Raw genomic sequence first — 27,789 nt, forward strand, 5'->3', positions numbered from 1 at the left:
AGTATCATCTCTCCCTAAAAGCCTCACCTTGCTTTTATTTTTAAACCATCAGAGCTATGTGCCACTTCTGACAGCCACAGTGTGACAGCTTTTACCATGGGAAGCTCATCTTGCTCAGATGGTCTCCTAGTCCTGGCAGTTAGGACACTGGGGAGCAAGTGGTCATCAGATGGGGGAATTAACTTATCCAGGTTTGATGCAAGGGCTTTTTCAGTTCTTACAGAGCTCTCCTACCACAGCAGTGAATTTGGTCTGCATTTGCTATGAGTATTTTTGCAGCATTAAGGGCAAAGTCAGCTTGGATGTATCACGGTGGATTAGTAATACTTCTTTCTCATCCTTTCTACTAGCAGATGGATAGCGAAGCAAATAGGAAAACACTCTGTGAGCTCAACTGATTCATGCTGCTTCACTTCCAGAACGAGCTGAGCCTAGGTGAAATCTAAGGCCTTTACGTACTGAACAGGTCAGGCAAAATGGCCTATTCTGGCCTCTCCATCAGCATGGAAAGCTGACAAAATGTTTGAGTGAGGATAATTTTGAAGCATGTGGTACAAAAGTATCTGACCAGACTAATCTTTCTGCTGCAACGTAATACTTTTCTTGGGCTACTCAGAAGCAGGAAGAACAGCCCTTGCTGAGCTTCAGACCTGCCCTGGCAAGATGTGTACTAATAATTGAGCTGGTTAGTTTAACAATAGCTTTCCTGACCCTAGTGTTCCTAGACAGCAGACAAAGCCGAGATCAGACTGTAGACGTCCCATAAAAGGAAAAATATGCCACCTTATTCTTTACTATTATCATAAGAAGCAGCAGAAATAACCTATTGTTTGTCACCTCACCTGTCTGTCTGCTTAGGAAGCATTTTCTGAAACAGAGGAAGTCTGCTGTAGCCATACAGTCAGCCTGGAGAGGCTACTGCTGCCGGAAGGATTTCAGAATGGTAAGATGCAGGTGTATATGTAAATATTTTTTTTTTTTTAAATATATATACACACCCATATATATATATTTGTGTGTGTTTATATACTATGCCCTGCCAGACTGAGTGGAGTATTAAGAATGAAAATATTCACAACTGAAGGGAGGAGAGGCAAGATGTCAGGGTGTAAAGAAGGGTGTAAAGTCCAAGCAGGGCTCTGGGACCTCTCAGGGCTTGCTGAACCTGTGACATTTCTGCTTCTGGTGAAATAGTAACCCAACCAACTGCTGACAGGCCTGGCTCCAGTGACCTGACGTATGAGTGATCTCACAGTTCTAGTCAGGAGTCCAAGGCCAGCATTTGTGTGTCACCACCATGCTGTGAGCAAAGTGTCTTCCACAGCTGTTACAGGAAAACTGGGAATCTGTAAAAAATTACCAAAAACCCCATTGTATCAATCTCACATTATTAAACATATTGGCTGGTCTTCTATAGATGGTGGGTTTTCTGGGTGAGGAAAGCTACACCATATTGGGGGCACCCACGTATTGTGTATTCGTGTGGCAGGGATTACTATTAATATATCCCATACATCCCAGTCACGAGGGGCAGGAGAAGAAACTGCCAGTTTCAGTCAAAAATGTTTTCTATTCTGCATCAGTGATGCAATTCCTGTCTGAAGAGCCAGGCTGTTGTCCTGCACTCTGCCCCATCCTGCTCTGCTGCTTCTCTTGGGATTGTCCCACCCATCTCTCCAAGGATGTGCCTTATTTTTCCATTCATTTGGCTTTATTTCTGCTCTCTTCCTTCCTTTGTCATAATCCCAGGCTATCATTGTCACTTCCTGGAGCCACTCCCTAGAACAGGTCCCCAAAAGCACTCTATATAATCTAGTTAAAAGCCTTTTACTGGCAGAAAACAAAGCATAAAGGGCAGTATCACACTAGCCCCTTCCAGTATCTTTATCCAGTTACTGAATTTGTTATCTTCTACTCATCGCAACTTACTCCCTGTCTCAATGTTTTTGAACATTGTTTTTTCTCCACCTCCTACAGGTTATGCTGGGTTTCGGGCGCCTGCAGGCGCTCTGCCGGAGCCGGCAGCTTGCTAAACAGTATGAAGCAACCCGGGCTTATATCATCAGGCTTCAAGCCATGTGCCGTGGTTATCTAATGCGTCAAAAGATAGCAGAGCAGAAGAAAGCTGTGTGTGTTATACAGGCATATGCAAGGGGCATGTTTGCACGCCGAATCTACCAGAGGATGAAGAGGGAGGTATGTTCACAGATACCTTGTGAACATGTTGTTTCTATGAAGTTCTGATAGAGATTTAGTGACCAGCAAGTGTTGCCGTAGCATAGCACTGGATGTGAATATTTATTTTGGGATGTTTTATTTTGAGCTCTTGTCAAATATGAAAGCACAGTTTTAAGCAGACTGATCTTGTTTACATTTGCTTTCTGTGTTCATTATCATGGATCAAAATTTCACTGACAGAGCTGAAATGTTTTTGACAGAAGGAAGCAGAAAAGATAAGATGTGCATGCGTATCAGTCACTCCTGCGAAGGGAAGATAAATTTCTACAGCAAGGCCTGATAATGTCACTTAGGGATCCATCCAAAAGGGAATCCTAATGCAGTGTGTCTTGGTATGCGCTGCCAGAGAAAATCCTGTACTTACTACCTTGGCACACAGGAGGCCTTTCTATGATTTCCTTTCTGTATTAATGCTGTACAAATGAGACGAACCCAGTCTGCAGATTTCTGCCTGTGGTCTGTTCCTTAAAATGCCAAATCTAGAACTGAGTCCGTGTGGGGATAAAGTCCTGGTGTGGACAGCTTGTTAATGGCAGAAGGGAACTGGCTCAGCAGTTGTGGAAACAGTCACAGATTGGTCCTGTTGCCCACAGAACGAGTATAAACTGGAAGCCAGGAATATCCGCTTAGAAGAAGAGAAACGTCTCATCCAAGTCCTTGGACCAGTGAAAGGAAGGGAAGAAGCTATGAGATTAGAAAAGGTAGGTATGTTGGCGGAGGAACATTGAATGCTATGTTCCTTGGCTGACAAGAGAGCTTGCCCAGCTCACACCTGTGGACTTGCTCAAAGATCTGAGCACCACTGTATTTTAATAAAAAGCAGACATAGTTGTAAACCTATTTGTAACAATGCTTTAGCAATGGGATGAGGCAAACATCTGAGGCATACTTCTGTTTGCAGTATGAGCTGGCACTTTAGCCAAACAGGCACAATGCTATTATAGCTCTCTGACACCACACATTTTCAAATTTTAAATAATGTGGGGTTTTCTGTTGCTAGGAATTCCTGTTTTTCTTATCTTGTTGAAAAAGTTCTTGAAAAATTGCACATCATTACCAATAGGCCAACAGTCTATAAGGACAGCTGTAAGAGCAAGGCCCTGCTGCTGCTGTGCTAGGTCTTTGTGCCTGCTTAGCAGAAGCAACATTTGACTTCACATTCCAACACTGCACTAGCAGAGCTGGACCTTGCTGTCATAACACCTTTGTAATAGTATTTCATCCTTGCACCCATTCATTCTAGCAGAATGATGTTCCAGTCATGCCTAACCAGCTTCTATGTTTAAAGGAACACCTGGCTACTCTGGAGAGAGAGGAGGCAGAAGCAAGACAAAGGAGGAATGCTCTTGCCAATAAACCAACAAATCATGATGTTCTGAGTGACCAAGAAATGGTGGACAAAATTTTTGGGTTTTTACCTTCTATGATTGGAGGCCAAGAAGGACAGGCTCCTCTGGGCTTTGAGGTACAGAGCTGCAGACTGGTAATGGGTCATGTTCATTTCTTGTGTAAGGCCATTGACTGTTGGAACTCCATCAGTGGTCAGTTCTGTTTCATGAACTTCTGTACAGTGAAAGAATCACCCAAATTAGTCATCCAGACAGTCTCTTCAGGATCTGCTTTCAGAGATCAGTTCCCAAAAGTTTTTGGTCACATGCAGTTTGGGGACTACGTGTCTTCAAAAGCTACTGCACATTTGTTTCTCTGGCCCAGCAGACACTCACCAAACAATGCCATTCTCTACATTTTGGCATGAACCACATGTTCTGCTGACAGTGCTCTCAGTGATTTTCTGGCTAAAGCAAGCTGGAAGTTCATGACCCAAGTTACCCCATGTTCTTAAATGCAAAATTTGAGATATATTGGTCCTGACAGTTGTGGAGGATGGAATTGGGTAGGGAGAGGTAGGCAGAGTAGAATGGTCTGCGTTAGTGCAGGATGTGAGCAATGAGATAACACCTGGATTTTCCATCAGCAATGTTCTTGCTGAAGACCAAAACAGGAAGGTTACATGGAATGGATGCATCTCACAAGGACAAGCTCTGAGTCACAATGATCTGTTGGTAGCAGCTGAAAATGGCTTTGGGGTTAGCTGGAAATCCAGATTCTGGAGGACCTATGGCCAAGGAAAAAAAAAAAAAAAAAAAAAGAATATAAGAATATCAGAGTACAGGGAAAGAAAATCTGCTTCTTTCTCATGTTCTGCACAGGACTTGGAAACAAAGTCTAACAAGCTGAACGAGGTGGACCTGGACATGGTTCCCATGAGTGTGGAGCTACAAGAGGAAGCAGATGGCTTGGAAGAGTACACCTTCCCAAAGTTTGCAGCTACTTATTTCCAGGGGTCTTCTACACATACACATATCAGGAGACAGCTGCGGCACCCGCTACTCTACCATGAGGACAAGGACAACGTCCTGGTATCTTGCTCCTTGTTGTTGTTGAACCTGCTCTCTCCATAGACCTGGCTTCTACAGCTCCCCTCACCCTTGGGTCCCCCCCACCTCTGGCACAGACATGGGAACCAAAGACTTTAGAGCCAAGCAGGTAGTCCTAAGTGCTTGTATGAAAGTAGTAGTTTCCATCAGCATTTTCTGGCACTTTGCAGGCAGGCATTTCACACAGATACCTGCCCAACACAAGATCTCCTTAGTCTGCTTAAAGAGGGAACTCTGGGGGTTGTTTTGACTTCTCCAGATACCCTTTGGGGGCAGAAACAGACTGGAGAGAAGAAGCATCATAGCTCACCCATCTCTCTGCTCTTGTTAGTGCTGCTGGTCTGTGAGTTAGGACAGAAGAGGGAGGCCAAGGCCTCCAATTTTCCTGTTGAACCATAGGGGGATTGAGGGAGTTCTTGATGCTAAGCAGCCTTGCAGGATGGAGGATCCCACACTGCAAAAACTTCACTTTCTAGTTCTGGGTGTGAGGGCTCCTGGAGGAGTTCACTCCACTGCTTATCTGTCCAAGTGGATAACTGCAGACCACAGCTCAGCCCAGGTTTCTCCACCTCACTCCAGCCGCAGCGCACCTGCAAAGTGCCAGTGAAGGGAATGGTGAGAGCTCATCAATCACAGAGCAAATCTCACATTCCCACTAGAGCTGCATTCTCTTCTTTTAGCATGAGAGTGTTGTGAATGTTGCTTTCATGTTGTTTGACATGAAAATAAACTGGTGTAAATGGCAGGAGGAGATGGGAATTTTAACAACTTGGGTAAAGGAAGAAAATGCTCTCATCTAAACAGGCAGCAATGGCATGAGGCCATTGGTTCTCTTGGCAGTGTCTGACTGTGCTTTCTGTCACTACAGGCTTCTCTAGTTGTGTGGGTTATCATCCTGAGGTTCATGGGGGACCTGCCAGAGCCAGCAATGTTTGCCAAGAATGCTACCACCAAGAGCGGCTCCATGATGACACAGATATATGACACACTTGGCAGGAAAAACCAGGTCCAGTTCAGGAACGACAGCCCAAATATGGTAAGAAGAGCAGGCTGTGTTTGTATTTTCATTTGTTTTCCTTGGTTTCTGTGCTGTTCTACCAAGAGTGAACCCTTTCCTGCCACTGTAATTGAAATCCCAGAAGTACAAAAGGGCCCCTGTCAGTCCTAGGACACTGCAGCTCCTTCTGGCAGGAGGAGTCAAAACAAAAACATCTCCATTTAGGCATCTTTCTGTCCTTAATGAATTATTCTTGCTGTGCATTAAAATAATTTTCTATAATGGTAATGTGTGTTGTAGAGAGAAAGCAGAAAGGATAACAAGATTTCAAAGGGGATCTCTTCCCTGAAGCTGAAACGGTCATCCAAGTTGACAGGGAAGGTAAGAGGTGGAAATAAATTGCTTCCCTTAAGTCTTCTTGCCTGGAACCTTGTCTTCACCTTCCGACAGATGTTATGTGACAGCAACCTCCTAGCTATGTATGGGTTACCTGATGCACTGTTCTTCTTCGAAACTACCCCATGTGCACTGCTGTCATGCATCCTCTGGCAGATTAACTCCATCCCTTCCTGATGGAGAGTGACCCCTGAACACAGGGAACAATTTATTATTGAGAATTGTTGGTATTACAGAACAGTTTGCCCAAAGCCCTGAGCAGACTGATAACCACCATGTGCTTAGGGCTGTACAGGACAATACAAGAAAGTTCTCCTAGCCAGTAACAGTGGTGTAACACTGCATTTTATAAATTAACTTGAGAGGGAATGGAGGAAATATGGCCTATTCCTAACTGCCTCTGCACTGAACAGAAAGAGTTTTAGCCAGAAAGATAGACAAGGAATGTCTCTCATTTCTGGGAGAGCTGCCTGGTAAGAGGGGAGGTTTCTAGAGCACTCTGGGGTTCTGCTTGGTTTCTTTCAGGTGACAGACCAGCTGAGAAGTGGAGAAGAGGCTTTCCAAGAGGACAGCTCGATCTCTGAGAGACCTATGTCCAATCTAGAAAAAGTGCACTTCATTATTGGCAATGCAATTCTGCGTCCTGATATCAGGTAGGAAATTTGTACCTCCTTCCTAGGACCAGGCACTCATTACATCAAGGAAACCCAGCATCCCCTTTCCACAGTCCCAGGGCATTTTCCAAATGTGGAAATGTCTCACATTTATCTCTGGGGATTCATGACTGAAAGCCCAAGCCAGTCACATAGAACTGAGACTGTAGGCCACACACCCCTTCTGAGAATGGTTCACCTTTATCAGAGGGGACAGAGAACGACTCCCTTGCTGCCTTCTCTGGTATCTTCATGTTGTAGTTTCAGTCAGCTGCCTCCATGTATGGCTTTCTGAATACCCCACAGATATGCAATAGGGCAGAGCTCAGGGCTGTAACCCAATAACACCTGAAAGTGGAACACAGCCCTAGTATGAGGGAGAAGAAACAGAAGTGCAAGAAATATGTAGTTAATGTACACTAGGTGTATGAGAGGTGTTTGTAACCTCAGTTTCCCAATAGCCTGTTGTTGAGCCCTCAAGCAATGTCCCCAGATCAGAGACAGTTGAAGGTGGCTTGCTGAGTGTATCAGCCACTAGAGGAAGAAATCCTGCTCACAAGCAGTGTGAGGCTGGACCTTAGGCCAAGCATGGTGTGAGGATAAGACAGAAGCTGGTTGGTTCTGATCTGACCCTGTGAATTCTCTCCTCCATTTTAGCTTATGCAATACACTTCTGTAACAAAGCCCATAGGCACAGGCTCTGCCTTGACCTCCGTCAGTGGCTGCATTCCTCTCTACATAGTTGCTTTGTTTCAGTCAAGATGCTCCCCGAAGCAGATCCTCAGCTGGCAAAAATTGCCTTCAATTTTTTCTATCATAACAACCACAGGCTAAGTATCTGCGTCTGTGTTTCATCATATGTTCTATCTGAGAACAAAAACCTCATCCACCTTGTGTCCTCCCACATCAGACTTGCCAAATGTATGTTCCAAGAGTCCAGAAAATTTAATATAATTTTTAAGGAGTGGTTTTGTTTGTATGCAGATCTTTGCATCTGTTTCCCATATGTTCTTGCTGCAGGCAACTTGCCTTTTCAGAAGCTTGCTCTGAAGCACCCTTTCCTCCATTCCTGTCCAAGGACTCACTCCAAGTTTACTAAAAATATAAAATTAAGCAGGGTGTCCCCCTATCCTTATCCCAAAATCCACATATGAGCAGACAGACAAGAGCCATGAAATACAAGCTACATACTGTAGAGAGCTTAGAGCGAGTTTTATATGTGGAGGGACAGCAATGCCATTTCACAGCTGGATGACCTGGCAGTTGCTACCCCTGCACAGTTCCCCTGCTTGTCACAGGAGGTTATCCAGCATGGGAATTGCACTTGAACTGCTCAAGTAGCAAGGGGTGGCAAAAGGCACTAAGTATACCTTGAGCCTTTCCCTGCCAAAGGCAATGACACAGTTATTTCCTGTGGTACATTACAGGTGGTATCCTAGCTAACGTGGTTAAACCTGGCTCAGATCTATTTCATCATGCTGCAATCATGCCCAGCTTGCCGTGGAAACGTAGCCAAAGACAGTTCAGACAGTGAATCATTATCTGTTGCTTTCACATGTTTTATTACAGAGATGAGATTTATTGCCAGATTTGCAAACAACTCACTGAAAACAGCAACAGGAGCAGCTATGCTCGAGGCTGGATCCTTCTGTCACTTTGCCTTGGTTGCTTTCCTCCTTCAGACACATTTGTGAAGGTACACTACTAACCTTTCCTACAGCAGCTTAAATGCCTTATCTGATCCAGTTTCTTGTGTATTTTGATGTTTTCATATAGATAGCCACATAAACTGTTTGGCTGCCATAGCAGCTGGTGCTGTGATTTTCGCAGAAACTATCTCATCTCATATGCTTATCTGGGAATTTAAATAAATTATTGCTGTACTCACATTTAATTCTTTTTCATTACATGTCATATAAGTGGGATTCTGTTGTTGGTCACAGCCCTCATTTTAGATCTGTAATCTGCAAAGAATCTGACAAATTTTAACCTCTCCAGTTCTGCCTTTCCAACATCTAAAAGGTGTCTCCAGTTACAGTGCTAGTGATTGAATACACTCAGGAGGCCAGTATAAAATCACCCCCCCATATTTTACTTGTTTTTACCCTCCAGGACCTACAAAATCCAACAGAGATTTGGGCTTTCTCATCATTCATCATTCATTAATTTCCAAATTTAAATGGATGATAAATCCACTTCACTATAGGAAAAAAACCCAACAACCTGTGGCTCCAACTTGACGTCAGCCTTCTTCCTAGGTCTTAGAGGCAAACAGAATCCATAGATATGTCTGAATCATCAGCCTTGCTTTATTGACATCCTAGCTCAAATGATTAATCTAATCATAAATGCTGTTAAATGGACACTACTTGGAACAAGCCAGACACAAGCCATAGACATATCTCAACACCAGTCTTCATGCAAAGACTGTGAGCCATGCAGAATTCATGAAAGACATGACTATACCCTATCTCTAGGAATATTCTTAATCATTAAAATAACCAGGTGACTGACCCATGCTTGAACTGAATAGAAGTATGTAAATACAAGTCCATGCTTACACTATATCACCCAAGATATCAGAGCCATACAGACTCCAAATGCTCTCTTTATGCAATCCTTCTCTTTCAATGTCCAATCTTAATTATGGACTTCAACTATTGATATTGCCAGAGAACTTAGTAAAACTAAAAGTAACCATCATCATCAGTCTTAACCTGCAATTAGCCCTCTTCCCAGCACTTTTATTCATATAGAATGTCACGAGACTTCAGGCTTTTCAACTGGAAACACTAAGCCTTGCTCTAACATAATGATAAGAATAGTCTCCACTAATATTTATTGTGTAATTAAACATGTTGAATAGACTGACACAAGTCTTCCTCTTCAGAGTAAAAGCTCTGCAGAATGAAGGAACACTTGGTGTTTCAAACCTCTTTTTTCAAAACACTAACTCCAGTCCTAACCTTTAATGCTTTCTGCTGAACTGTAAGCTAACTGATCATTCTAATCTAGTACATTAGCTGCAGAAGATTTCTAATGTTTTATGAGGATTAGTGTTTTCTAACTTCTTATGCTCTGTGCATACAGTACCTGTTGAATTTCATCCACCATGGCCCCACAGGCTATGCACCGTATTGTGCCGAACGTCTGAGACGTACGTATGTCAATGGAGCACGGACTGAACCTCCAAGCTGGCTGGAACTTCAGGTAGAAACTCCCTTTTTACTTAATTATATTGATCTGTGTCATTTTATACTGGATTGCATTTACTAACCTGTGCTAACAGATCTTCCTAAGTCCAATCATGGAAATCAATTGCACAAGGGGATTGAAGACCAGCTGCCTTGGTCTGGGCAGCTTCTTAGATATACCTCTTCTGGCTATTCAGTTAACCTAAACCCAGTGGAGGATGTAAGTTAAAAGCTGCAACACACGATTTGCAGGGAGATACCTCCATCCACACAGGAACCACAGGCCAGAACCACCTCCTGAGGGAAGCTCTTACTATCATTTGTGGAAAGAACTGAGCAGGGCTTGTGCTTTTAAAGTGGAGGGAGGAAGTGTGTATTATAGGGCTGTATGGCCCTCCCCCTTCCTTTAAATGTCACCCTAGTAATTAGAAGTCACACACACGTGCACACACACACACACCTCTTTCAAGTGAAGACCTCAGTTCAATTTCTTCCTAAATCTGAGTGACCCTATTGCGTAACACTCATCTCCTTGGGCAAAGTACCTGCTGCAGACCATCTCTCCACTGATGCCTGTAAGGCTGTACTCGAAAGTCGTCAGGCCAAACAAGGCTCACAAAAAGTCTATCAGTCCACACTGTTATGTGATAATCAGCTCCGCTGAGCTGTGGGGAGGAGAGAACGAGTACAGTGCTGCTCCAGGGATGTAAATTATATTTAAGATTCACCATGCATTGAAGAAACTGTGTGGGCATTGGAGATTCACTTAAAGATTGTTGACTAGGGTGTACAGTGTGTGGAGCTCTTAAATCTAAATGCCTTCTTCATTCTTCACAGCAAAGTAAGGTTTGCCCATAATTTGTTTCTCTCATTTAACTCTGACTTACAGGCAACAAAGCAGAAGAAACCCATTATGTTTAATGTCACCCTGATGAACGGCCAAAGCATCACTGTCCCTGCAGACTCTGCTTCCACTGCCAAAGAGATCTGTCAGTTCATAGCAGATAAAACCAAGCTGAAGGATGTGTTTGGTTTTTCACTCTACATTGCTGTGTTTGATAAGGTAAAGTGTAGAAAAACAGAATGAAAGCTCCCTTCCCTTTCTGTGGAGTTGCTGTGGTCCACCCAGACTCACTGAGGACTCCCTCTGACTTCTGGAAGCACCCCCATCCCAGTCCTACACTCAAGCCAGTTCTGAATCCCAGCTGAATCTCAGGACTTGATAATCCTAGTCTGCCTTTCTGTTGGCTGACCACTTAGCAGTTCCTGTGCCAGGTCACACAACTGGCAGTGTCCCTTCTACCATGCATGGGCAGAGCAGCACCGTGGTCTCCTGCCATGTTCTGAGACCCCACCTGCTCACCATGCGTGCAGCACTGCAGAACTGCAGGAGCAGGGTGAGACTAGCAGGTCTCACACACTAGGGATCTCCGCTCAAAGATGTATTTCCCACCTGAATTACTGCACATACTCTCTTGTTCTGTGTTACAGTGCTGCTGATGCAGCCCCTATCATGTGGTGTTGAAAGCCAAGGTCCTTGCCAGGGCTGCTGCTGTTAGTTCACATTTTAGCTTCTCCTTCCCTTTGCTTATTTTTCTATGGTAATGCTGTAAAACAGACATGCACAGCAGGATGACATCTGGGTGCTCAGAGTTAGCCATCAATAGCAAAGAAATTAATTCAGAGATTGCATTTTTTGTTTAGATTACAGAAATGCTTGTGCACGTGCTTAAGGGGATATACAGGGGATAAGCAAAGTACAAGGAGACAAATAGAAGATTGCAAACCAAAGCTGTTTCATCTTGCTGCTTTGTGTTAACTTTCAACTTATTTTTCCTAATACCATCCCTGCGCATAAAAATGCACACTTGGACATCCATTTGCTTACCTTTTCTTGCTGTCAGTAGACCAGGAGCTTTGGGTTTGTTGTCCTTCACTCAGATCCAAAGCAGGCACGCTAGTAAATGCAGTGTCCCTTGTTCTAGGTCTGGTCACTGGGTGGGGGACGAGATCATGTCCTGGACGCCATCTCTCAGTGTGAACAGCTAGTGAAGGAGCGGGGCACACACGAACGCAATGCGCCCTGGCGGCTCTACTTCCGAAAGGAAATCTTCACCCCCTGGCACAACTCCCAGGAGGATCCTATCAGCACTGATCTCATTTACCACCAAGTCATTCGTGGCATCCGGTTTGGAGAATACCGTTGTGAGAAGGTGGGTCTCGTTATTCATCCTCCTAAAGAGATAAAACTATATTAATATTTGCCACATTAAAAGGCAAGAAGATGAATGAAGTTTCTAGTGGCTGTGAACAACCCTTCCCTTCTTAATGAACAATTCCTGTCCAGGTGATTATGCCAGCTGTCACACTGGCAGCTGTAATTAATACCTTTTTTTTCTGCACCTTTCAGTTCATGTGGCAGCTGGAGGCATGTCCAAAGGGGAAATTTGGGTCCTTTTAAAATATCTTTGATAATAATTTCTTTGATGCTGTGATTGTGTGAAGTTCACCTCTCCTTATGCTGGATGACTGACAAGAGTTACCCAGACAAAAATGGAGAAAACCCCATTCCTAAACTGGCTTCAAGGTTGAATGAGGCTATCTGGACTTTGTGACATCTTTCTAGGCCTCTCTTAATGAATTAATTGTTTCAGGAGGAGGATTTGGTGGAGATAGGTGCAAAATATTGTTACATCCAGTTTGGAGATTCCATCCACAATGAACTTGTGCAGAAGGTGCTCCATGATTGTATTCCAGTGAAACAGCTGAAGTCCAAGCCCCTGGAAAAGTGGGTGAGCCTTATAACCTATGCACATGCTAAGGTAAGAGGTTTGTCTGGCACTGCTGAGTAACCACTCTCGAGCACCAGCTTCTGCTTCTTTCACCATTTCCATTTATAAATAGTCTATTGGGGGAAGAAGGAAAAACATCTCATTTTGTATATCCCAAATAGTTAATTAGGGCTGGAGGAGCAGAGAACCTTTCCACTCACTCTTCCACATAGGGCTCAGCAGGGGGAGCAGAATGAAAAAAGTATATTTAAATCTCTGAATAGAGTATCTTTTAAGGCTCTCTATCTCCCGTCTGACAACTGAGTCAGGATGGGCATGGGATGGAATACTGGTTTCGATCTGGAAATGGATTACCTGAAATATTTCCATGACACCCAAAGTGTGTTACGCTCTGAACAGATCAGTCAGTGGGGATCTGAGGGAAATTTGGAAACCACATGCCTGTGGGCAGCCTCAGCTGCATGTGTCTTGGGCCCCTGAAGGCTGTTCCTGATCTGACTTTCTCCAGGTACCCTGGACACCAGTGACAGCAGAGGGCTGTTGGGAACCTCTGTGATCAGGCCTGCTCTTTATTGTCTGCAGATCATGTAAACCAGATTTTACTGAGAAAACCTTGAGTATCTCTTTATACTGCAGGCCCCATACACACAGGACCGTCTCTCCTGTCAGACTGTGAAGGAACAACTTGTAGATTTTGCTCGCTTTCAGTGGCCTTTGCTTTTTTCCCGATTCTTTGAAGTCACTAAATTTTCAGGTAATACCTGGAGCCTGGGAGTAGAGGACAGATATCAGATCAGTAGAGGAGGACTTGTATAGCATTGATGAGGAGTTTTTTCTGCATTTTCAGGACCCAGCTTGCCCAAGAACCACTTTATCGTTGCCGTAAATTGGAAAGGTATCTGCTTCTTGGATGAGTCAGAAAAGCGGCTCCTTGAGCTGACCTTCCTAGAGATAACTGGCATCCACACCAACAGGTGAGTGCCCCAGAAAGACAAGATCTGAAGAAGACATCTCTGCCCATACTCAGAAAGGGTCTTCCATGTAGGAGGGAGATATACTTTCTCTGCCGTCCCCCTAGTGATTTGATCTGAGCCTGGAAAGGTGGCTTAGCCTAGATCTGGGAAACAGAAAGGGACAAGTTCTGAGCAACCTGTAAAGGAAATACTGAAATGGCTGAATCTTCTCAGCTGGTGGAAGGAAAGGTGATCCTGCTCAGTCAGAAAGGTGTAAGGAAGCACAGACATGCATCAAGAATGGCCCAAATAACTAACGTCGTTAAGCCATTGCCTGTTATGCATGCTGGGAGTTCGTATACATCTCAGGTGTGATGGACCTGAACAGGGTAACTGAGGGAAAGAGGGTAACCATTGGCTTGCTCAGGGCACACATCCTCAGAGAATAGGGTCTTACATACACAAAAAATACCTCATTGAGGACTGTCACAGATTTAGTTGCCCAGTTATTCCAAAAGAAGGGTGTTCTTTTGTCTATAGTGAAGCACTTTTGTACAAAACATGGTGGAGTCCAGAGTGAACCTGAACCACTTCAGTCCTTCACACCTGCCAACTCATGAGAAGGCAAATTAAGAACTACCAATACTCACTGTAAGGAGCTGTAGGTGCCTTGGCTGTGATTGCAGATGAGTCTGTGAGTTTCTCAGATGCCCCGGTAACAAACTATTCAATAATATATAGGGCAGTGAAGTCATTTGGACAGAGCTGCACTCTCATCACACTTCGTGCCGAGGAGTTTGTCCTGACATCTGTCAACAGTGTTGTCATTGCTGAACTGGTGGTCATGTTCCTGGAAGGACTGAAGGAGAGATCACGGTTCGCTGTGGCAATGCATGAGAAAAAATCCCAAGGTAAGTCTTATAACTTTTCTACAGGGTAGAGAAGAAATCTTGAGAGAACCCATAGCACTTGTTTGAAAGAGCTCAAAGAGAAGAGGGAGAACTTCAGCAAGAGTCCCTTTGCTCCAGGAGGGATGCTTAGTGATCAGCACAGCAATACAGAGCATAAGGCAATGTGATTCAGTACCTTTGCATACAAATTACATTTCCTTCCTCCTTCTACTTCTTTGCATATTTTATTTAGATAGTAAAGTGTCCAACAACTCAGCCTGCTTATAGTAGGAATTTGCATCTGGGCTCCCTGGAAATACTTTCCAGAAACATTTCACAGAGGTGGTAATCTGAAATTTTCTGTGGAATGTAGTTGGCTGGAACAGACAAGAGGGGATTAAAATGTAAGCATTGATTTATTCTACTTACGACTACTGAGTTTCTTTCCATGCTTTGCTGCCAGTTCTAGACACAAAGTCAGCATCCATTTGAATCAAATAGAGTTTTGCCATTGCCCTCAGTGGATCAAAATCAGGCTGTTAGAGGAAACTTAAGTGATTTCTCTGAAGTGTTACTGGATAATTAGCCATATTTACACAAATCACTCTCTATTGCTAATGAATTCAGGCCTTCAAAATACAATTCCCTTGTCTTTCACATTGCAATCTCTTTGCATTTTCTTGGACTGTCAAGCCTGAACAGTACTCCCTTATTCTCTCTTCCAGAAGACCCTGCCATCCTGTCCTTCAAGAAGGGAGACTTGCTAATCTTCACTGAAGACAAAAGGCTGGATGCAAACTCTGGCTGGATCTGTGCCCAGAATGAAAGGACAAGCAAAACAGGGAATGTATTTCTGGAAGAGATCTACATCATTCCTTCTCTCACAAAACCCTCTAGTCAAGTGCTGGTAAGAAAAGCTGAGCACTCTCTTTGAAGATACTGGAAGATAAATAACAGTGTTAAATATGATTAAATTTATAACTGGAAGTTAATTGTTCCTCCAAAGTCAGACAAGTTCTATAATTCCCATTCAAGCAAAGCATTTCATTCTGTCTTGTCTAAAAACAAAACTAAACCTAGCCCAAACTCTAAGGAGAAGGCTGTAGTTACACAAAGCAATGACTTTCAAAAAACCAGTCCATTCACTGTTAGGGACTTCAGTGCATGGAATTGATAGCAATTAATGGAAATGGGTGTGCAGTCGAATTTTCCTGCATTCACACTGGGCTTGACTGGTGATCATCCATTATGTCTCAAAGGGAGTTCTACGTACAGCAGGTTACTTTAAAAGAGTATGATCTTTGAGGGAGTCAAGGTTTCTCATTGATCACTCTGTTTGCTAACAATTTTGTCTTCAGTTTTGGAGATTCAGTATATCGGATACTGTGCTAACAAGTAAAAAGCTGAAAAAGTGGGGGAAAAACACAATAGTGATAAGCAGATGCATTTTTAGTAAGTGTTGTGCTTTGGATAATCACATAGATTTTGATGGCCACTACTGTTGGGTCTATGGAAATTACTTCCTTGAGTCAACTATTCCCAAGTCTTTCCTGAGTCTCTGAAGATACTGCTTAGGGGACAGAAGGTCTCCTGCAGCACAGAGTACTCAAATATAGTATACAGCATCTGCGCATATATGCTGAGTAACACCTGACAATCTGTGCAGAGACCTATGCCCATGTGACATCTCTACATGGCTGTGTCATTCCAGAGTTTGTTAATGATGTCTCCAGACCAGAGGAGGACAGCTTCACAGAACTCCTACATGGATGAACCTGATGAAGAGGATCTCAAAGTGAAGCCTTACACCCTGGAGGAGTTCTCCTATGAACACTTCAGGTGAAGCTCTCTCTGTAGTGTGTGCCCTAGGAAAGTTCTTGTTAATCTTCTGTGATCCTTAAAGTCTAGGATATAACAGCATCTCCCATTTCTGATTGGGTTTCTTCTCTTTGTTTCCTGTAATTGTGACTTTGGATGTGCAGAGATTCTGGCACATGGCCTACTTGTATCTTTTGTCTGCAGAAATGCAAAGAGAAGGGTAGGAGAACCTCAGCTGGACTTATTTCTTTCCAGCAGGCCCTATTCTTACTTCTCACCCCTTCTTCAGCACTTACCAGCTAGTGAGGATGGACAACATCTCAGGCCTTGGAGAATAAGGGAAAAATTAGTCTTCTAAAACCTCTTTTCTTTTTGCAAGCCTTCTCCCTTCTGGATCTACAAGAAACTACATTTTCCTGTTCTTGTTGACCTGCATAATCAAAGGAGATATGAGATCACTGTCTTGGGAAAGAACACGCCTAGAGATAAGTCTTTGTGATAATGACCTCCTGTGTTCATAGCAATACTGATCCAGTAATTTTGTATTGCCTGCACTTGTCTTCCTTCAGGACTCCTGAGAAGGAATCCATCAGCAAAACCGTTCTCCAGAAATCCCGTGGGCGCAGTCAACTGTGGGCACATTCTAAGGAGCCCTTGAAACAGCCCTTGCTGAAAAGAGCATGCACAGACCCTGATCTTCGGGATTTGGCCTGCCAGGCCTTCATTGATATCCTTTCACTCTGCTCTTTGGGACCCGAGAACACTCAGGGGAAGGAAGAGCTAGCTACCTCCACTAAACTCACCTGCACTGAGGCAATACTGGATTCACATTACAGGGGATACATTTATATCAATGGCGGTGGTAGCAACTCTGTTTCCCTTGTCTACAGAAGAAAGGTTCCTCTTCCCTCCCAGTGCTCCACAACTCCTGATGGCTCACTTAACTGCAATGTGACTTTAAGGAGTGAGTGAGATTTACTGCGTATGTCCAGAGCAAGCAGCTAATAGAGTACAAATCACAGCCAAGTAGTGACTGCTGCATAGGGAAAGGGGTAGGGGATAGGCAGAGAATACGTTCCAGACCCTCCTCCCAGTATTTGCCACATAGACATCAACAGAGTCACTAACATGTTAGGATCCAGGTGAGACTTCCCATTTACCTTCTAAAATTGGCCTGCTTTTGTCCTTAACAGCACATTCACCCATCATGAAATTCATGGGAGACTATCCCTCAAAACAGACACACTCCTCTGTGGAAGTCACTGACCAGATATTTGTAGCAGCTATCCAGGAGGAGGTCCTGCGGGATGAGATCTACTGTCAGATTATGAAGCAACTGACTGAGAACAGAAACAGGTATTCACCTGGGTGCAAACACTCTGCAGAGCCAGGCCTTAAGTGCAGGTGGTGATCAGGAACTCCTGCTATGCTTGTGATGGGGCAGGGGCAGAGGGGAGTGTTGGAGTGACACCTTCCCTTCCTCCCTTTTCCAGGCAGTGCTGTGGGGCTCACCTTTGCGGAGCACTCAGGACTGCTGACTGGCAGTGAGAGGCCACACAGCAGGACCATTCCTCATCTCCCTTGAGCTGCTGCTTTGCTCCCATCAGCATTCAGTGCTGGTCTCTGTGCAGCACGGTGTGAGGCAGGCAAGGGGTTACTGAAGCCCTCTTACTCCAAGGCAGTCTGGAGAAAACATGGCACTGCATAGAGTTCTTGCATGCTTTCAGTGACTGCTCTGCCAGCCCTCCGTTTGTTTTAAATTTCCCAGTGACAGTATTTCCCTCCTAGAAGCACACTAGATCTTTTACCACCCGTGAATACTTTTAAGTAGTTATATTAATTAGGTTACACAACTGCCTTTTAGAACAGATTGGTTACACAGGCCCTTGTCCATGCATAAGTCTCTGAAACAGGCTGGTGTTTTCCTCCCCACTTGTAAAATGATAATTTGACCTACTTCCAGGGGAACTGAATTGCAAAAAGAAGTTTAAAATCATACTAATTATTAACAAAATGGTTTGTCTGTTTCATTGTGTCACTGCAAAAGTTAGAGAAGGAGCTTCTACTTGTTTATTTTCTTTCTTATTGTTCCACAAATATTGAACTTAGTGGAACTTTTACCATGTGTGTAACTATTAAATGGTAAGTTTCCTTGCCTGCAGTAAATCTTAAAGGCTATTTAATGCATAGTCTGTAACCATGGTGCCAGTGCCATGCCTGAGGTACTCTACCAATTTAGTCACTGTTTTGAGAGGGGTCACTGATGTGGAAAAAACAGTGCTTGAAAGGTGGCTATTTCCATATACTTTCATTAGAACATCCAGAGCAACAGATCTTTCATCCTTCCCAGGCTACTGCACTGTGGACCATGTCCCTCTCTCACACAAACACGACTGATCTATAGAGTATAAACAGGATTAAAATAGTGTGTCTTCATCTGCAAAATTTGGAAAGTAAATGAGAATAAAGAAACCAGGACCTCTTTATTCAGCAGAGCCTGATGCCCATTCAGGGGCAGACCTGCTCACTTTCCCAACCAAAACCACTTCACACCATTTAGCATTTCAGAGCAATCCCTGGGACGCAGCTGAAGCGTGTTCTGCTCCTGGCTTTGAAGGTAGAAGGGCTGACCACCTCCTGGCTGCAGAGCCTTTCGGACTGGTGAGGGTGAGATGCCAGAAGAGCTTTGACTGACAGATTTCATGGGTCCAGAGGCTGGAAGAACTGGCTTTCTGCCTGAAAATTGTAGAAGCTTGATCTGGAGTGTTTAAGAACTGTAACTACCTCGTTACACAATGCCTTCTACATGGTCATTTTTCAGAGCAGGAGCATGTGTAAGGGAAAGTCAATCGTGTGCAAAGCACTTGTGCCCTCAGCAAAGCCAGGTAGCACGGAGGGCAGGTGAATACAAACAGTTGAAAAAGCACAATCCAAATACATGTGAGCTTGAACAGCAAATTGGCAGTGGCTTTTCAAGAGGATGGCACCAGAATCACTGCTGCCAAGATGACCGTTAAACTGGAGCTTATGTTTATTCATGAGATTTGCAACCATCATGAATATTTATCAGCCAGGATTTTGCATTGTTTTTGCATACGGGCTGTGGTAGTTGCACAGAAAACGGCTGCCAGATCCTGGGTGAAGGTTCTGTTGATTTGCAGCTCTCTGCTGAATGTCACAACATCCCATAATGGGAGGGTGTTTCTCTTCCCTGTAGTTGGTGTGTGGTCAAACAAAGAATTATATGTAGCTATAGCAGAAGCATTTGCTTTGTGTTCACAGGTACAGCGTGACCAAGGGCTGGCAGCTCCTTTGGCTCTGCACTGGCCTGTTCCCACCCAGCAAGTCACTGCTGAAACATGCCCAGAAGTTCATGGAGACACGTCAGAAAGAAAGACTGGCCCTGGAGTGCAGTCGGAGGATTCAGACGGTGATGAGGTAAATGATCCAGCATATAGCCAGCTCAAAGTGTTCAAAAATCATGAATCGGGTGCCAAAAAGCACATGGGCTAAAACATTGAGACTCTTGCTTTCCTTCCTCTCTTTACCTACTTTCTTTTAAAGTGATCATTATTCTTACAAACTTTGAACTGCTAAGAGAGGTCTATGTCACAGTTTCACTTTTTTCTTTCACAGAGCTAGCGACATTTTTAAAAGTTCAGTATCACACATAATCCCTTGACTCCCAGAGCTGGGTATTTCAAACATCCTAAAGGGTACGCAGCTTGAAATGAAATCCTGTGTTGTCACTGATGAGGTCCTGACCTTGCTTTCCTTTAGTGAGGCAGCATGTCCTTGTCCCCCTTACATGTGCCTGAGGATTAGTCTTGAATTTGATGAATCTCAGTAGCACAGAGCTGCACATGTGCAGCTAAAAATACTAGGTTTTACTTACAGTGGGGTGGCACCACTGAAGTCACTGTCATCTGCAGAGCGCTACTGTGGCCCTGTTGGTTTTCTGATGGTGAAGCAAAGCAGATCCATGCTGGGAAGAGAGATCAACACAATCCATTCCTATTCTTTGAAGAAACCCAAATGAGCAAAATCCTGATACTTCCATGGCTGCTCACAGCAAGGCTACTCCTCAGTCCACTAGGCATTACCCCAGTCCTGGGGAGGGCTGGAGCAACAAGGCCTCCAAACCACAGTGCTTCCTGGGCTTCTGAATGACTTGTTGATGTAGTGAACATCACAGAGAGAGTGGAGGGGCTACGAGGATTTCAGGAAGGTTGAACTGAACTGTAGAGGGAAGGTTTCCCTAGATTCCTCCGGCACTGGAATCACCCAGCTTGACACTCTTGAGAACAGAGTGCTTTGGCATCAAGGTTAACCCCAGCCTCCTCCCTTTTGATGCTGCTGTGAGTTACCACCTGCCTGCCACAGACCTCTTCAGTAAAGAAACTGCCCAACGATTTTTCCCTCCAGCTTCTCCATCCTCCCCCTTCTCTTAGGCTGGGCCCTGCATTTGGTCTGTGAGTCCTGTGGGTCAGGCTCAAGGGGAATGCTGCTAACACAGTGGCTGTCCTCCTTGCAGTGGATGGATTTTGGCACTGCTGGGGAAATGTCACTGCACATTGAACTCGCCTTTGAAGTGCCAGAAAAATTCATGGCGAGGAATGCTATTCATTGTTTTTTCTATGGAGAAGACTGAAAATTTCCTGCCTCCCTGTATTATGTGCTATTCATGCTCTAAGCCCCATTGAGCTGTACAGAGCTTCTTTAGAGTGGGGAAACAGGGAGGGGAAAGCAGAATGGGCTGAGAGGAGAATTTTATCTGCTAAACTGCCCCAGATCTGGAGCTGGGGGGGATGGGAGGAGGAACAAAGACAAATGTTGTTTTCTAAGAGTATTTCTTTTCCTAAGATTAAACCCACACCTGCTTAGAATAGAATAGAATAGAATAGAATAGTTCATTTGGAAAGGACCTACCACGATCATCTAGTCCAACTTGTCCCTGTAAGTAACCTGCTGTCTTTGGAAAGGGGAGAGCAGGCAGCTCAAAGGACTGACCTACAATATGTGGAGTGGAAGCCAACTGAGCCCTTGGGTACACCTTTTCCTCCATGAACAGCTTTACAGCTTCATCCCCAGACTGCTGGCCAGGCAACCAGCAAGCACCCTGATGGTGTTAAGCAGATCTTGCCTTGGCAATGAATTGCTCGCTGACGCTGCAAGGAGACATGGCCCTGTGCCTCCAGCCAAGCTGCTGCACTTCCTTGTCTCCTAGGGCCTCCCTCTGCTGCAAGTCCAGGAACAGATGACTGGGTAGGGCAGGTCCACACTCCTTACTTAGAGTGCCTGCACAGTACCAAGCACATGCTGTTCAACTTGGTTTCAGTCAGGTTTTCATTCTTCAAATGGAACTGCTGCTTTATTTATTGGAAAAAAAATTAGTTTTCAAATCCACACAACTAAAGCTGTATGCCAAACTAAGCTCTCTTCCTGAGAGAGTGGCCCAGTGTGAGAAAGGAGTTTGGCCCATAAGCTACGGTGTACACAATCTCCAAACAGCCTGCTCTGTGCCACCGAGGGCAGGAAAATACCAGCCCCAGAAGGCAATGTGCTAGATTTGTCCTCACTTTAACTGTATCAAGGTTTTTGCATGACTCAAACTTCAGGGCCAGGTCCTTTGCTTTAAAAGCCAGCTCTGCTCTGAGGTATAATTTCAAAGAACTGGGACTGTACAGCTTAAGCACCTCTTGAGTCAGTGATTACATGCCAGCTCTTACATAAAATGTAATGCTTTTAGTGGCCCTCCAAACTTTTCTGGTACTTTCCTCCTGAGCTGTAACTCATTTTGTATTGGAATACATATATTTTTGCTGATGCAACAATTAAATAAAATTTATTTCTCCTTGTGGCTACTTTCTGCATGCTTCAGTAACAGTAAGGAAAAATGTTGCTGTATACATAGAAGGGGTAATGGTACTGGCTAGGAAGGTGCCTTATTCATGCAACCTCCTTGCAGAGTAGAGCAGACTTTTAATACACATGCCAATAAGACTCTCAGTTTCTGGTTGTTAATACACTGAATTTGCACTGGGGTGAATGACCATTGGAGCCCACCCCATCGCACAGTACTAGCGTTTTGGATGGAGTCTGTTGTTCGGATGGAATGCTGTTCAACCCCTCAAAGATTGAACATCCAGCACTGATCTCTCTTGCGATGGTGGTGGTATTTTCCAGGAGTGGCTCCAGGAAGTGGGCACCTCATCCCGTAGAGGTTGAGGCCATCTTACAGAACAACACTAAGATCTCACACAAGATTTGCTTCCCCAATGAAACAGAACAGGTAAGAACTTACTTGTTTTCCCAGCCATAAGGTGTTTGTGCAGGAGCACATTTCAAGACATTCAGCGTTCTCATTTCTTCCTCTTCTCTGTGTAACAAGAATCTTGTTCTCTCATAGACATTTGATGTGGGAACAAACACCAAAATCCGGACTCTGTGTCAGAAAATTGCTTCCAAATTGCAGCTGAGTTCCTGGGAAGGTTTCAGCCTCTTTGTGAAGATTGCAGACAAGGTAACTCTTCTTGACTATGGCAGGGTAGCCAGAGTCCCCCCTCCTCTCTTACTTATTTACCAGACCACCTAAACAACCATATATAAAGCCAAGCAATAGAGCAGGTCGTTACTGCTTCTGTCTTACTGAGGGGATACAGCCTAGACTCAAACTTTTAGCACCTGACAATTACTTTGCGGCTCTTGAAGGGTGGAGATGCAGAGTTTCTTTTGGTCAACTGGTACACAGGTGGTACTAAAAGCAGAGAAGACGCAGGCTTTCTTGCAGCTGCTGGGAGGGTAGCAAATTGTGTGCTGCATACTGCTGGATTCAGCCCTTTTCCACTTAGGCTTTGCTGAGGAGATGCTACACCTGTACAGTGCCCACTAGTATTAGGGGGAGCAGTGGCTGAGCAGCACCAGCTGATTGCTCTCTAGTTTCTCATTAGCTTGCCTTGCCTGAGCTGAAGCTTGGGTTGGCTGCCTCACTGAGAGGTCCCTTCTCTCTGGAACTGTGATAAGGCAAAAGCAGCACTGAGTCCAAGCACAGGCAGTTTCTGATGTGCTGTGTTCCTGAAAAGAGGAACCCGCTATATGCCAATTATTTCACAATGATGAGATGGCTAAGAATAAGGTAGGCATCTTCAGCTTGACTTCAATAAACAGGTTGGAAAGAAAAATGCAGTAAAAATCCCCATACAAAATGTAAATTTGAGTTTTCCTTCTCCTGTTTCTCTACTTCTTTCCCCTTGCTTCTTTCCTGATGTAATTGTGGTCTCTCACTGTAGACAGGGAAAGAAAATTCAGCCTGATACTTGGGTATGTTGGCACAGGCAGGATTGTATATGATCTGCTAATCCCTCCTTTCTCCCCTACAATGCTTGGCTTCCTCCAGGTGATCAGTCAGAATGAAGCAGACTACTTCTTTGACTCACTAAGGCAGGTGACAGACTGGAACAGAAGGAACAAACCAGGGAAAGATGGTAAGGAGAATACCAGCCTGAGGAGAAGCTGCATGAGATGCTGTGTTGAACTGCGGAAGCAGCAAATTTATCCAGTAGGATTTACTCCATCTTGGGAAGTGTGTGGCAGAGCCTTATTATATCATTTTTGTTTGTATATCACGGTCACTGCCTGCACCAACAGTAAGATCCAGTGACCTGATGCACCCAAGCACTGGCTATCAGAAACACCAGAACATCTTTGCGGGGGAATCTCTTCAGAAATTTTAAATTGGTACCAAAGACTTTTTGACCTGTTGCATCCAAAACACACAGCTGGATGCACACAAGTTAGATAGGTTGATCCTCTTTACAGTCCAAGGCTCATGCGTTGCCATATCAGGTATCAGCCAACACATGTAAATAGGTTCTTTACAGTGTCACTCCCATTCCTTGCATTGTTAGACAACTGTTGTCTAGATTATTACCTGGTGATACCAAAACACAAGTTGTATTGCCAGGTGAACACTTGCAAGAATAAACAAATATAACATTAATGACAGCGATTATTTGCACTTCACCCCCACGTATTTCATACATTTTGGAATCTACATCAAACTCAAACTCCACTCAAATTTTGTATTGATTTATCCTGACCTTTGCTTATTCCAGGACAGTTGAGGTTTAACTTCCTGAAGCACTCTCTACATATCTAAGACTTTCTAACTTCCCTCTTCTCCCCACAGCTGATGCAACTGCTAGGAACTCTGAAAATCACTGCATAAAGATGTGGGTACACTAATTTACAATTCATTTTGTAAACACAGCCATCAGGGAATGTACCTGCATCAGTGTAACAGAATTCAGGTGTGCTGCATGTCGGCAGGCAGCTGTCATGAGCACCAAGAAATAACAAACACTCATATTGCAGGCATCCTCAGCTCCTTCCTGCATCTCTGAAGAGCCTGCACCTTAGATCACTGCATGATCACTGTCCAAGAATTGACAACTAATCACTTTCTTGGTCATCTAAAATGGCCTTTTGTACTTTTCTGTTAGTAATTTTGTTTGTTACTATTAAAACCAGAGTTACATTTCTGAAGAAACTCACAAGCCATTTAAAAACTGCAGAACTCTACAGTGATACAGAGAATACTGACAAGACGTTGTTTCCTTAGGGGCTACGTCTGTGGCTTATGATGTGTACTTCATGAGAAAGCTGTGGCTGAATGTAACTCCGGGGAAGGACCTGAAGGCCGATTCCATTTTTCATTACCACCAGGTAACCAGCTCCCTAAAGCATAAAGGCAGGCAATGTGATCCAAGCAATACTCCTGATAAAGTAGGCCTGCTGGAGTATCACCATCTCCCTCCCCCAGGCCTGCATTATAGAGCCTCCAGAGGAATGCTTCTGGAGGGCACCGCTCAGCCTTGGGAGCAGATTTATTTCTCACAGTGCTCACGCCTTAGCTATATTGTTTATGTTAGGTGCAGAGCTCCCTTATCTCATTGTTCCCTGGAGGTGCACGTCTTGCTCCATAATTGTATGAAGAACCATAGAATGGTTTGGGTTGGAAAGGACCTTTAAAGATCATCCAGAGAACCTCCAGAAGGAGTCAAAAGTTCTTGGGATGTCCTTGGACTGTGTTTGGCAAGACTCACATCCTGACCTCACTGATCTAGAATGTGTAAGTCAGTGTTTGCTTCAGCCCATTCTGTCTGGATTCAGAGCTGGTCTCTTCCAGGAGTTGCCAAAGTACCTCCGAGGCTACCACAAGTGTTCCAAGGATGAGGCTGTCCAGCTGGCAGGGCTGATTTATAAAGTGCGCTTCAACAATGACCGCACACAGCTGGCAACTATCCCCAAAATCCTGAAGGAGCTGGTGCCAGACAATCTGCTCCGAGCTATCTCACTAGATGAGTGGAAGAAGGTAAGAACATCAGCTTTCATTAATCATACTATTTCCACTGAGCTTTATGAGAGAAGATATTGAGTCACACTACATTTTTGATCTGACAGTCTTTGAAAGCACTATGGAGGGATACTATTGGATGTTGCTGTTTTGCCTCTTACAATCCAGATTTTGCAGCCTCTCTACCAAAGCTCTGAAAGATATCTGCAGGCCTGAATGACTGATTTGAGATGTGCATCTTTCTTGGAGATACTAATCTATTTTCAGTGCCCAGAAGAAGAGTCAGAGATAGGAGAGTCAGTGATGGGACTAGGGATTTGAGTATCTGTTGGAGAAAAAGATGTGTCCTAAATATTTCATAGTTTGGCCAGCAAATCAGTCACCTTGCACCATGTGGATGCTACTCACAGCAAAAAGGCTCTTTTATCCACCAAAAGGCAAGGAAGTTTGAGCAGGTACCTATCACTTAGTCCACTGAGGAAGACACAGGACACTATTTCAAATGCAGAGGGAAAATTCACCCTACGTGTTTCAGCAGTAAATGTGATACATGTCTGTGGGTGTTGAACACCAGCTTTCTGAATTTTTTTTCATCCTCTATTGCCCTTCTGCCCTGAAATCCATTCCCTTGGGCTCCTGGACTTCCTTCACCCAACTCATTAGTAAGGAACACTGGGGAGGTTCTGGCTCCACCTTGCCCCATGGCACAGCAGGCTATTTTCATTTTCAGAGTCTTCTGTAGCTGTGGGCAAAAGACTGATCTTGGTGATGATCTGATGTTGTCTTTAGTGCTAACGCTGGACACTGCAAACCCGCCTGTCTCCAACTGAATAGGCTTTGTATCATATTTTCTGAACAGAGCATTATTGCAGCATATAGTAAACATGAAGGAAAAACTGTGGATGAGGCCAAGATTGCCTTCTTGAAAATGATACACCGGTGGCCAACGTTTGGGTCAGCCTTCTTTGAGGTGAAGGTAGGTTTAAAGGCCTGTACGAACGGCTTTGGTAGTAAATCAGCACTGGGGGATAGGGACTGACTAAAATTCCATACCTGTCTAAGTGAGAATACATTGTAAAGCTGAATTCCCATCATCCACTGAGGAAAACTCAGTTCCTTGAAAGCAGGGAGAGGGGTTCTTTATCCATTCTAGATATGCCTGTTATTTACTGGCTATGTTGTTTTTCCAGCTGTAACACCTAATATTACAACTATGTAGCAGTTGGAGTAGGGGGCTTTTAGTTACGTAAATACTTAATTGCCCTGTCATCGTTCTCCACAACAAAATGCTGCCAAATCTTGTATCTTCAGGGACTGTTCCCTCAGAACAGAACTGCATTAATCTTCTCATTCTGCGGTGGACACCTCCAGGAATCATTTCTCACTTGCTACCTTTAATTTCTCCCTGCTAGGCTCTTAACTGGTTTGCAAACAACCGTTATGCCTATTACCAGATAGCCTAGGAAATAAGGGACCTGATTCTGCTTTTATGTAGCAGCTGCTCAAGTCATCTATGTATGGCCAAAAAAGTCATCCTTAGCAATAGTTACATAATATTGACAAACTTTATGCTTCAGTGTTTATTTGGTAAAGAGAACAAGCAGCACTGGACACCGTTACAGGTCACTATGCTTCAGATACAGATAATTTCTTCATTTTCTCCTTCTCTTACTCTGTTACTCACTTACAGCAAACCTCAGAGCCAAATTTCCCAGAGATTGTGCTGATTGCAATCAACAAGCAGGGAGTCTCACTGATACATCAGAAGACAAAGGTAACAGTTGCTTCTCAAGAGTCTAAGGAAGGATTTAATTGACTGTACTAATTTAGGGACAGCAACAGGACCTTCTCCCTGAATGGTAGGGGAGAATAGAGTCCCTCTATTCATTTTGTGTGTGAAACCGAAGAAGATGTTACTGCCTCAAATCACTTCTTTGCAGTTTCCACACTGGAAAGGAAACAGTGTAGAGCATCTCTGAAAAAAGAAATGGTAATCGTGATGGACCTGGACAAAGTGATAAGATCAGGCCAGTGGATGGACAGTGACCTAGGGAACCTGCTTCAG

At 44.1% G+C, this 27,789-nt stretch overlaps 1 protein-coding gene across 1 annotated transcript in view; it reads left to right on the forward strand.

The window, feature by feature from the left end:
- The window catches only part of MYO7B (myosin VIIB), a 50,808-nt gene that overhangs the window by 20,017 nt on the left and 3,002 nt on the right, over positions 1–27,789 (forward strand). The window contains exons 20-47 of the mRNA XM_074833258.1: positions 859–943; positions 1,978–2,196; positions 2,832–2,939; positions 3,527–3,703; positions 4,449–4,658; positions 5,545–5,712; positions 5,974–6,054; positions 6,595–6,722; positions 8,292–8,418; positions 9,813–9,932; positions 10,806–10,979; positions 11,902–12,129; positions 12,571–12,738; positions 13,345–13,462; positions 13,556–13,682; positions 14,403–14,572; positions 15,277–15,458; positions 16,263–16,390; positions 16,939–17,096; positions 17,572–17,725; positions 19,652–19,807; positions 22,556–22,661; positions 22,779–22,892; positions 23,766–23,853; positions 24,990–25,093; positions 25,557–25,742; positions 26,584–26,700; positions 27,415–27,498. Coding sequence (XP_074689359.1) covers positions 859–943; positions 1,978–2,196; positions 2,832–2,939; positions 3,527–3,703; positions 4,449–4,658; positions 5,545–5,712; positions 5,974–6,054; positions 6,595–6,722; positions 8,292–8,418; positions 9,813–9,932; positions 10,806–10,979; positions 11,902–12,129; positions 12,571–12,738; positions 13,345–13,462; positions 13,556–13,682; positions 14,403–14,572; positions 15,277–15,458; positions 16,263–16,390; positions 16,939–17,096; positions 17,572–17,725; positions 19,652–19,807; positions 22,556–22,661; positions 22,779–22,892; positions 23,766–23,853; positions 24,990–25,093; positions 25,557–25,742; positions 26,584–26,700; positions 27,415–27,498 — 3,985 coding nt within the window. The remainder of the gene's footprint in view (positions 1–858; positions 944–1,977; positions 2,197–2,831; positions 2,940–3,526; positions 3,704–4,448; positions 4,659–5,544; positions 5,713–5,973; positions 6,055–6,594; positions 6,723–8,291; positions 8,419–9,812; positions 9,933–10,805; positions 10,980–11,901; positions 12,130–12,570; positions 12,739–13,344; positions 13,463–13,555; positions 13,683–14,402; positions 14,573–15,276; positions 15,459–16,262; positions 16,391–16,938; positions 17,097–17,571; positions 17,726–19,651; positions 19,808–22,555; positions 22,662–22,778; positions 22,893–23,765; positions 23,854–24,989; positions 25,094–25,556; positions 25,743–26,583; positions 26,701–27,414; positions 27,499–27,789) is intronic.

This window comes from Strix aluco, chromosome 9 (assembly GCF_031877795.1).
Source record: "Strix aluco isolate bStrAlu1 chromosome 9, bStrAlu1.hap1, whole genome shotgun sequence".
Taxonomy (NCBI): Eukaryota; Metazoa; Chordata; class Aves; order Strigiformes; family Strigidae; genus Strix; species Strix aluco.